Source organism: Curcuma longa, chromosome 11 (assembly GCF_044706935.1).
Source record: "Curcuma longa cultivar G26 ecotype Majalengka, Jawa Barat chromosome 11, ITB_CL_G26_1.1, whole genome shotgun sequence".
Classification (NCBI taxonomy): Eukaryota; Viridiplantae; Streptophyta; class Magnoliopsida; order Zingiberales; family Zingiberaceae; genus Curcuma; species Curcuma longa.
In genome coordinates this window covers 25,402,477-25,413,693 of record NC_133871.1, presented here as the reverse complement: position 1 = coordinate 25,413,693, position 11,217 = coordinate 25,402,477, and the positions used below count along the sequence as shown (strand labels likewise).

The 11,217-nt window shown below is 37.3% G+C and overlaps 4 protein-coding genes across 4 annotated transcripts; 3 read left to right on the top strand and 1 right to left on the bottom strand.

The window, feature by feature from the left end:
* Nucleotides 1-1,460: 1,460 nt before the first annotated feature.
* LOC141839968 (cold-regulated protein 27-like) lies at nt 1,461-4,147 on the top strand. Its single transcript, XM_074727840.1, has 5 exons — nt 1,461-1,612; nt 2,478-2,681; nt 2,779-3,025; nt 3,584-3,686; nt 3,791-4,147. Exons 1-5 carry the CDS (start codon nt 1,520-1,522, stop codon nt 3,801-3,803), a joined length of 660 nt encoding a protein of 219 aa, XP_074583941.1. The 5' UTR covers nt 1,461-1,519; the 3' UTR covers nt 3,804-4,147.
* A 231-nt stretch (nt 4,148-4,378) lies between these two features.
* Nucleotides 4,379-5,046, top strand: LOC141840714 (ethylene-responsive transcription factor ERF109-like). The gene is given in 2 exon segments (XM_074728776.1): nt 4,379-4,647; nt 4,649-5,046. Coding segments are annotated over 2 exon segments (594 nt in total). The 5' UTR covers nt 4,379-4,407; the 3' UTR covers nt 5,003-5,046.
* Nucleotides 5,047-5,991: 945 nt separating this feature from the next.
* LOC141840717 (uncharacterized) lies at nt 5,992-7,707 on the top strand. Its single transcript, XM_074728778.1, has 2 exons — nt 5,992-6,442; nt 7,617-7,707. The coding sequence occupies exon 1, from the start codon at nt 5,993-5,995 to the stop codon at nt 6,425-6,427; it is 435 nt and encodes a 144-aa protein (XP_074584879.1). The 5' UTR covers nt 5,992; the 3' UTR covers nt 6,428-6,442; nt 7,617-7,707.
* Nucleotides 7,708-7,767: 60 nt separating this feature from the next.
* Nucleotides 7,768-11,133, bottom strand: LOC141840716 (monothiol glutaredoxin-S4, mitochondrial-like). Its single transcript, XM_074728777.1, has 7 exons — nt 11,046-11,133; nt 10,166-10,281; nt 9,158-9,334; nt 8,963-9,062; nt 8,794-8,860; nt 8,249-8,327; nt 7,768-8,163 (listed from the first exon to the last, which is right to left on the bottom strand). The coding sequence occupies exons 2-7, from the start codon at nt 10,226-10,228 to the stop codon at nt 8,095-8,097; spliced, it is 555 nt and encodes a 184-aa protein (XP_074584878.1). The 5' UTR covers nt 10,229-10,281; nt 11,046-11,133; the 3' UTR covers nt 7,768-8,094.
* Between the last annotated feature and the right edge of the window lie 84 nt (nt 11,134-11,217).

Below are 11,217 nucleotides of genomic sequence, written 5' to 3'. Positions count from 1 at the left end.
TTCAATTATGCCTTTTGTGTTTTCGTCACTTCTTTAATTGTCGTCTGTGGATCTTCATCACCAGCCAATTTATATTGTTCGTATTTACCAAAACAACGACATCATTTTAAGTGGACAGTGATTTCACAATCATTAAATTTATTAGAGGTTAATTACCTTTTTGCATGAATTAATTTCATGGTCTGTAATATCACAGAAATTACGGGGTGAAAATAAATTATATCACGCCTTTGCTGCGGTGCTATCAACATGATATCCGAGTTCCTTTTTATTTATTATTTTAATCTCTCTGTTTTTTGTGTTTCCTATATATCACATGAACTGTGCATATTTCAATATTTTATTATTATTATTATTATTTAGTGATATTAATGTTCATTGTTTGGGGTGGCACATAGCACGTGAAGTGGGCTGGCCCAATGGGCCACCCATTATCTATCCACTGGATTTAAGTTATTGCATGATCTAATCCATTATCCATGTTCCTCACTGTTAAACATTTAATTTATTATTATCACTTTTTGGTTATTAAGGTTGCCAATGATAACGACAAGTACCAACAGATATTGAAGCATGATAATGATGACATGAGTTAAGGGAAGTGAATGGTTTTAGCTTTAGGAAAGTATAATCATAGTTTAGAAAGGTGTTCTTCACTGAGTAGAAGCCCTATTAGATGGAGAACAAGCTTATGACTAACAGAATTAAGTGGCTTAAAATTTGATTTATTTTCTTAAAGAAAAAAATTAAAATTATATAATGTAAATTAAAATATTTAGAAACTATGTAGATACCTAACCTTCAAATCGGAGCCGACAAGCCTACTATTTAGAAAAGAAACCTTTTTGTTGTTCCTCCACCTACAAGAATTGTTACCAAGTTGGCCACGGATTTTGACAACTCCTTTATTTTTTCCCCATATATATATATATATATATATTTCTAAATTTTTGTATTAGGTTATCGAGTGTACATTTGTAAAATTTTATTTTATCTATTAAAAAATTTATTGTTCTCAATTTATGTTATCGAATTCAGTTAAATATAAATACATGAGAGGTTTTCAGGAATATATTGATTTTAATTTAAAAGGATTCAAAATTTTCTAGTTTCATGATCAATTTTAGATGAAATTGATTGATTGATCTAAAAATATTTCAGAAATATCCTATGTGATTTAAGTATTATGAAAGTTAGGTACGAGTAATAAAAAATTTTAAAATATAGGACAATTGTTAGGCAAACTGTAGGACCAAACTAAGAAAAAAGAAACAACAGGGGCCAAAAAGTAAAGTTCCATCGGCTCGGATGGACCCAATTGTGAATTGTTATATCTTCTCTTGATATTTTGCAGTGTAGGCGTAGGTCGTAGCACTTTTTCCGCCACGTGTCTGAAAAGGTCGTGCCAACTCGGAGTTCGGCGTCTTACCTTTTTTGCCCTTTTTACCTTCCTCTTCGGCTCCCTCTCTCCATTCCATCTCCTTCCCTTCCTCCTCCAAATCAATGTGAAAAATCTTCGATGGATGACGAAGCGATTCCGACGGAGGTTTCCGCCGTGAAGCGGGAGGGATCCGGCGAGGCAACTGGCAGTAGTGACGATAGCGTCAAAAGTGTAAGCTCGCTTTCGACCTCCTTCCTCCTCTCCCTGTTTCAAGATTTCTTCCAGGTTTTAATCGTTTAACACTCGAGAACCTAATTTTTCTCTGGAAAACGTAGGATTTTGTTTTTTTTTGTTTGTGAAATTTATGCCTGTGGTTTGGAATCTGTTTCAGGAGTAGTGGTAAAAGTTTAGGGGTGTGAATGCTTCCAAAGATTTGATCGAACCGCTTTTCTCGGATGAACCCTAGGTTGAACCGAGAGATCAAATTTCAACCTTTTTAAAATTAATTTATGAATACAAATGAACAAAAGTAAACATTTGGCACAACTAGCACCGATTTAAGCCTTTTTAACGCAGACACACAAATTTAAGCTGACTGATGATATAATGTTGGAATTTTACATAATCGTGGGATAATATTAACTAATGCTTCGTTTTGGTTTTAATCAAAATTGTACCCTAGAAGTTGAACACGAAGTGTTAATCCATACAGTGTGATCGAGTTGGGTTAAAGCACATCTCATCTTATCTTGATGTCATGGAAACCGTGTTGGTCTAAGATCCCCTCTTTTGTGTTGTGTGTGTGTGTTGGGGTGGGTGGGGTGGGAATGGGTAGTGTTTGACTCATAGAAGATTGTCGAAGAAGAGAGAAGCAAGAAAGAACAAGCTATGGAGAATCAAGGTACCTTTTTTTTTCAATTGCAATTTGATTTATCTTGTCGTGGATATTACATGATTAACTTGGGTACATCTTCACAGATGGAGATAGTACCTACTATGTTGGTGTATTTACATCAGTTTCTTTCTCACTTTGATGGATGTAAAACTTGTATTCGATTGATTAACAATTCCCAGATGAAGTTGTGTTTGCTTGCAGGACTTTCAAACTCTCTTCCTACCGACAAAATGGACTGATGAGAAGCATAATTTATATTTGAACTGCATGGAATCATCTTTCATTAATCAGTTATACAACAAGGAGAATTCATCAAGTGATCTGCTTGATTTTCTGCCACCAGTAACACCAAAACCTATGAAGAAGTTAGGTTCAACTTCCAACTTCTGCCACTTCTCTTGCCAGGTGTTAAAGCCAGATTTCTTTTTCAGAGAAAATTTATGAGAGGGAGATTTTACTTTTTGATTATCCATCCACAATCCTTCTTGTTGATCATGTGCAGTTTGAATTTCTCGGTACAAGTTCACAGAACTTTGCGAGGAAAAGGACACAATTTGAGATGAAGAACGGGACTAGGCAATTGTTTGAGAATCCGTGGATTCGGCATTTTACATCTAGAGGTACATTGAACCAAGTTGATTCGAATGAACTCATAAATCGAGCAATGCCTTCACGCAATGCAAGCACAAATCAAAAACAGGCAGACTCTTCTCACATGTCAAGACAGCATTATGCAGGAAATATTGCAGGTTCTACTTCAAACTAGTTGCAGCGACTTTAAATTTGTTCTGTTTATTTCCTTTGATATTCTTCTCCAGGACGATACTGACCTCCACATGATTCTTTACTATGAACACATGACTTAGCAACAGAGAAAATTATGAGCAAATTTAGTTCACTCAGTACATTCTGATACTAACAATATTGTAACTAAAATAAGAAACCTTTCCCATTTTTTGGCATCATATCATGGAAGATATCACACACTGATACTAGTCAATTTTTCAACAGTACATGTAATCGACTCCAACTTTATAATACTAGTTAATTCTTGGATCTGGAATAACTTCCTTTTGTTGCAGTTGAATCTATGTTAAGGATCAACACATATTTATGTGGGTTCGACTCCATTCTATTGTGGTTAACTTGTTGACAGGGAATTGTTAAAACCTTTGAGAAATTTCAGTGTTTTTGATGGCGATTTCATTGCTTACATTAACTATGTCAAGATCTTACTGTGAAAAGGATTTCTGCACAGAAGAGATAAAGATAGTTTGCGAAACTTATATAAACATGGTTTCCTACAGAAGTCTCTGATCAGAACTTCGACGATGTCGATTCTGAAGGACAAAGCGAAGAGCAAGTGGCCAAGAGGAAGAAATCCCACAGTGTGGAACCCCCTGTCAAAGATAAGTAATCCTTCAGTGCTTCTAGCAAATGCATTTGCAGATATTCAGCGTTCCTAGTTCCCGGATATCGTTACTGAGTTTCTCATTTTCTACTGTGTTTTCAGACAGTTCTACTTAGGATGTTCGTAGCATTGACGCCGATGAGGATTTGACTCTTGACGTACATCGTTACGGACCATAGTTTCAGAAGAACACCTAAGATTGTTTATCAGTAGTTCTATAACTTCTTATTTCTGCTTCATCAATAATGCAGTCAGTAGTCTAAAATAATCTTACTCTATATGCTGTAATAATTCGCAAAGCTTGGGAGTTTACTTCATACTTTTGCCCTACTCTAGAGATATTCTATTGGGCCGGCCCAATATCTTTAGGCCCATTTATTGCTACTGCTTCTGGAAGTATGTGACCTTCTATTCCCTTTCTTCGCCGAGGGGAATCCGCGCCCACTGAGAGGTTGGACTGTGACGTCAAAGCCGAATAAAAGAATCCTCTAGACCTTTCCCCAATATATTACCGGAAATATTATTCGTGGAGAATATTTATTTTAATTTTCTAATCACTGATTACGTAATATTTTTTATTTTTCTTAACATGGTCATTATCCACGTGTGGTTTCCTACCTATCCGTGTGAGTCAACGCTCTCACTTCCCGCCACTATATAGTCTCTGCGACTGCTAGTTCCGCTTCCCGCCACCAGTCCAACGAGCGCCCTGCAGCAGCCATGCCACCGGTGTCCTCCTCCCGCTTCTCGCCGGAGCAAGAGACCTCCATCCTCATCTCCGCCCTCGTCCACGTCATCTCCGGCACCTCCGCCTCCCCCTCCGACCTGATCAACCTCGCCCTCCCCTGCCGCCTCTGCGGCATCGACGGCTGCCTCGGCTGCGAGTTCTTCGACGGCGAGACGACGACGGCGACGACGACGACGACCACGACTAGCAGCGGAGGGCAGGCAAACGGCCCCGAAAATTAGTAGGAGAGGGAGGAAGAATAAGTACCGCGGTGTGCGGCGGCGGCCGTGGGGCAAGTGGGCGGCGGAGATCCGCGACCCGCGGCGGGCCGCTCGCAAGTGGCTCGGCACCTTCGACACCGCCGAGGAGGCCGCCCGCGCGTACGACCGCGCCGCCCTCGAGTTCCGCGGCTCCCGCGCCAAGCTCAATTTCCCACCGCATTCCTCCGCCGCCTCTCTGCCGCCGCTGATTGATAATAATCCGCCGCCAGTGGCGGCGGAGCTCGGCGATCTGCAAATGGAACAACCGTGGGACATGATCATGATCGACGAAGACGATGATAACTCTCAATTTTTTTTATATGATTGATTTATTTATTTTTTATTGAGTAACAGACTAAATCTTTATTTTTTTGGAAAAAAAAATAGTGTTAAATTTAAACAATACGAATGTTTCCTTGACTCGATTTGTCTAAAGTCGTCACTTTAAATGACATGATTTGATTTTAGAATTAATTCGAGTTTGATTAAAATTTTATCAACTATCAACTAATTTAAAATAAATAATTTAATTAAAATTTTAAATTATCCATTTGAATAGGATTTCGGATTAATTTACTTTATGGAATAATTTAAACGAATTAGATTAAAATTTTATTTACTTATTTTAAAATAGATTTAGATGGATTGATTCGTCTATTTTGTGACTTGCGAGGATCGATCATGATGAACTTGGGTTGACACTTGACACATTCAATTGAGAAAATTTAATTTTTTTAAATATAAAATTAAAATAAAAAATTTGATAAATTAGTAGAATTAATCCGTCTAAATTACAATTTAAATTTAAAAATTTTAACTTGATTATTAAAAATTTTTATATTTTTATATATTTTTGATAGATATGTGGGTTGGTCTGTCTAATCTCACTATCCACCTTGGAATGGATTGAAAATTTTTTAATTTGTCAAATTGATGAGTTGATCCATCCCACTTTATATAATAAGTTTATAAAAGATTTATATATCTCATTATGAGTTAATCCGTCTAACAATTTTATTGTTGAGCTAATTTATAATTTTTAATTTACTTTTCCAGATATGATCATGGAATTGATTGTATAGGATCATTGTGACTATTAATATATTTAATTAATTATTTAAAGTTTGTAAAAAAAAAAAATCATATTTGAAATTATTTATTTTAAAGACGGTTAAATGGTTTTTTAAAGTACTATTATTTTTTTGGAGCAAAATTCTTAAAATTATTTTAAATTCCGTTGAAAAATAAGAAAACGGGGTACGGGGACGCCTAATTTGAGTCTTCTTCGACGGCAAATTGCTTGAATCCCACCACAACGATGAGCTCCGGCCGAGGCGACGGCGACGAGAGGGAGGAGGAACGCGCGAGCGCGTGGAGCGTCTTCGATGGCGTCAAGGCCTTCCCTTCTTCTTCCCCGGAAGCCCTCATGGCGGACATCGACGCTGCTATCGCCGCCTTGGAGTACGCCCGCGCCACATCCACCGCCGTCCACCTCCCCGTTTCCTCCTCCGCGTCCGAGGCGGAGGCCGATCGGGATCGTCCGGCCGAGGCGGCTCCGATCTACGACAGGCAGGTCGCCGACGAGGCGTACAAGTCGGCATGCGCCTCCCTTGCCGCTGGGAAGGTCGATGACGCCATACAGTCTCTCCACGTCGCTCTGTCCAAGTGCCCTCCGGACAAGGCCTCCGCCCTTGCTAAACTCCGATCTCTCCTCGACATCGCCTCCTCGCAGCAGCAGAAGCAGCAGCGGTAGCCACCGCATCAAAGAGTAATGCCCTTTCTCGATCAGTTGCTTCTCTTGTTGCATCGCTATTCAATTTCCTGTAATTCACATGGTAAAATTGGATCTTGTTTGTTATTTTTATTATGAAATTCCTGCACATGGTAACCTTGTTTCAAACCTTGACACTATCAAAATTATAGAGTAGAGTTTCTTCGTGTGAAGGAGAAGGAGAATTAGGATGTATCAATTTTTTGTCCTCTCTGATATCGTTTGTTGTATGATAATTGATAGATGTCTTCCTCTTCTTGAACTCCAATTTGTAATTTTCAATGTTTTGAATCACATCTGATTGATTCCTTGGTCCGAACCGAAGAGATAATACCACTCAATTACTATCAAACTTGACTGCAATGATCTAGGGAGGGAAAGTAAAAGAAAAAAAGAAGAGAAATTAACTTCTCTTCCTTATTTGTGTGAATTAGGAGAAGGAAGAACATAGATTGGTTTCTCTTACTTTATTAGGACAAAGGAGAGAAAGCCAAATGGTAATGCCCTTTAGTTTTAGTGACTAGCTAGTGTAATTTGGATTGGAGAACCATTTTGTGCACTTCCCATATTTTAGTTGTGATTCAGTTTCAAATTAGAATGATTAAATTAGGGTTTTGAGAGTAGGAAGTCTAAATTTTATAAAATTTTAGAAGTTGCATGTCTTCTTTTTAAAAGTAGTGAAAATAAAAGTAAAAGTTTTCTATTTTAGCAAGTAATTAAGGGATATGTTATATTTTAGAAAATGATTCTTGTTGTTCCATAAAAAAGAACTGATAATCCCTCATGTAAAATATCCTTCAATTTTAATAAAATGCTTGTGAGTTTTCTTTGAGAGTTCTTACTTTCTTGTGTGAAATCAATAGTTTGGCTACTTTCTTAGCCAAAGATGTCATAGTTGGCCCTCTCAGGTTGGATTAGACTAAATTCATGTTACAAAAATGAAAAGAGGTAACTTGATTAGTGAGTATCTTATCTGAGTTTCTTAATCTAGTTTGTCCAAGTTATTTATTTTATCCATTTCATAACTCTCTTAAGTATGAGCTGAGCAGATTTATTGGATACCTCCTCATGATATGAATTGTGTAGTTTGCTAGATGTCCTGGAAAACTCAGGTTTGCTTGAAAATCTCTGTGACAATTGTTTATAAGGTTTCATACTATTTTATTATCAGGTAATTCTTTTCGCCATCGCTTCTATTCTCCTGGAAAATCATCTGGTGCCATCACTTTGCTTGTATTATCCTGGGAAATCATCTGGTGATGTCACTTGGGGTTTGCTTAGTTTAGTTCTGCATAAAGTTCAATGGTGGAGTAGCATCTATGTAGTCGACAAGGTTGAATCACATTGACAATCCAAATAGAAACCTGATGTTTCTTATATAAATATTCAACATGTAAACAATAAAACATTATACGAAATAAATATTCTCGACTTCTCAGGTGTTTTCGTTTTATTTTATGTTACCAGACATAAAACACTACAAATACACAACATGGAACAGTCTAAACAGTTATTGTGTAGAATGTTGAGCTTCTTTATGTTGCCAAATGAGCTTTTAGCAGTGGTCTGATTCAATGCTGATAACTAGCTACAAAACACTTGAAAATTTTCAAGCACTGGATCAGCTTTTCGGCTGCGAAACACTTGGTTTATTCTCCTGTCCTGCCTTGGTTGCTGTCTGGATTGACGCCCAGCAGCAAATCTTTGAGTTCGCCCTTCTGGGGATGATGAACATGTAACTCAGCAAACAGAAGAGAAAGAAGAAACAGTTTGAGGTTCAGAAGTATGTGTAACCATTCTCACCTGATGCATATTAAGAAGGATATCTGATCCCCCGACGAACTCTCCGTTTATAAACACTTGAGGAAATGTGGGCCAATTGCTGAGGAAGAAGAAAAGAAAATGTGATAGTAGATCGAACCAAGAACAAATTCACTTTTAGTCAACAAAGAACTTATCCAGAAAAGTACACATTTAAGGGTGACCTAAGTGACTTTTCTAACTAGAAATTCTTGTTAAGAATGAAGAACGAAGGTTACATCTTTCAATAAGTGTATGCTTTAGAGAGCTAGAGAAAAAAAGCTGTTTATGGACTGCAAGTAACTATGACAGGTCGAAGTAGCTATAGAAAACCAACACATGAATGGCTAAAAATTCACATAACCTAGTCATTGCTAACAATACTAGTGACAGAATAAATGGTAACTTCTTTGTTTGTTTCAATATAATAACAACTCGCATCCAGAAAATAGAGGACAAATTACCATTAAATGACAGAAAACAACACATCAAATGCACAACATATCCATATGGGAAGATCTACTAAAGTTAGAATGCTGAGAACTTACGTGTGAGCCTTCACACTTTCTTTGAGTTTAAGATCTCCCAAAATATCTCTAGCCTTAATAGGAACACCTGGAGCATCAATTTAAAAGAGGTAAAATGCAAAGTTACCAAGTAAAAAAGAGTAAACCTCATATTCTCAGTTAGAACTCAACTGAGTTCAAGGTATCCTACCATATTGCTGTAAGACCTTCACAGCCAATGCACTGAATCCACATCGAGGTGCATCTGGCAGACCCTTCATATAGATCATCACTGGACTTTCTTTCACATCCTGATAATCATTGTAAAAGGCTTTTAAAAAAAATCAATCGATGTGCTGTGTTGAGTTTCTGTTAATAAAAGGCACCTAGAAAACCTCATAAATACCTTCTCCACAATATCCAGCAAAGAGCCACTACTTTTGTTGGTTGGCTGAAAGTCTTCATGTGTATCTGGATTGCTTGTTATCTTCGTTGCGTATGTGGTAGAGGTGGAAAAATCAGAATCGCCACTTTGCTTAGTTGAGTATGTCATGTATTGCATACAGTATGGACCAAATCCACTCTGTATAAAAAAATAGTAATGAACTACATAATCAGAATCCAGATATCCTCTTCAAAATATGATCAGACTAAAAGGAAGCTGCAAAAGTGAACTGTGAATTTGAATTATGCCAGTATCAATTGCTGGATTAATATTAAAAAAAAAAAAAAACAAATATGAGTAGGGAATCAATCCTTTACAAACTGAGAATGAAATGACATTTATCCAATGATTGTCATACATCCACATGGTTTTCTCTGCAATAAATTGCTAGTAACTAATAATGCTAGGCCCTATGAACAAGTAATTATGAGAAGATGAAACTAAAAACATTGTGGGTACATTCATCATTCCACATAAAAGGTAGAATTTAAATTGAAAAATTCTGTTATTTACTATAGATCCAAATGAAAACCTATAATGCTTTGGACGATGATCCAGCCATCCCATGACTTGCATGAGCTATTTAAGATGAAACAAAAGATAGAAAGAAGCTTGCCGTGAGTTTAGTGCTAAATAGGGATGATCATCATCCACTAAGAGTATGTAAATCCACCTTACTAAATGAATATATGGAAGAAACAATTATCCTTGCTGAGTACATGTTGCAGTCACATATTCATAAATTATTAATTTTTTTTTTCAGAACTCCAGCTGGGATGTGCCTGATAGGGAAAATAAAACTTCCATTTGAATAAAAAATAAAGTTGCAATGTTGTTCCCGGATGCTTTTCCTACTTGTGGAAAAACAAAGTTTGCATTTCCATGAACAAAAAATTACTATTCTAATTCATGTTACTAAACTTATTGAGGGCATTTCCAACTGGGCAGAGGCTTTGAGTTGAGTCTTACCTTTGCATTGTCAAAGGAACTTGTCATGGCCCTCAGGATTTTGGTTGAGATTAGCTTTGCCATTTGTATGAATGAAGTTAACTCTCACAATCCCACTAGACAAAGAACAATTTGAGCTGCAAATATCAAACAAACTAAAGCAATTAAAAGATACTCAATATTTAACATAGCAGATAAAATCTGAAATTGCCCAAGCAATTTATTTTGAATTCTTAACTAATTTTCCCCTAGTAATAATTGGTTTCAATCGGATGCAAGACGCACATTCACAACACACTTAGTTCGAAACGTAGCCTAAGCAACAAGTGTGATGGAATACGAAGTAATTCTAGAATTCATGCAAATTATTTCTTCACTGATTGAAAGAAACTCACATTCAAAAGAAGTGCTTATCAAATTGGTGTATTGTGTATGCTACTTCTTATCACTTTTGATTAACCTTTGTCATCTGAGCATTGTCCAACGCAGTGACCATGCTAGTTGTTACTCATGGATCTGTATGAATATGATCTTAATCTCCTTATAAAAATAATGTGCAAAATGGAAAGCTAGGAAGCAGAAGAGGCCGTTGATAAGATGGAGAAGGGACACCATGAATCTGTTGCAAACTCAGATAGAAGACACCAAAACAACATGGCAAAAACCTAACCTTGTATCTGAGAATCGAAATCAACAAGAATGCAGTTTCGTATAAAACATACAAGCATTCCTAAGCCAGAACGAACCTAGATCTAGAAACTCTCGTCAAAAAACGACCGAGAAAAACAAGCAATTGCTTTGCCCTAGTTTTTTTCTCGCCGTCGGAAAACCCTTATCAGGAAAACCCGAGTAACAAAGAATGATGAAGCTAATTGGGCGGACAACACAGGAAAGAGCGTACCGTCGGTGGGTGATCCTGAATCGCGCAGAGCCAAAAGAGCGTTGCACGTCGCCGACGATGAGCGGGGGCGGCGCAGAGGACAGAGGGCGAACTGCGAACGACTCGTCGGATGTGTCGTGTCAGAATGAAGATCTATCGAGCAGCATGGTAAAAACATGTAATAAATTTGAAA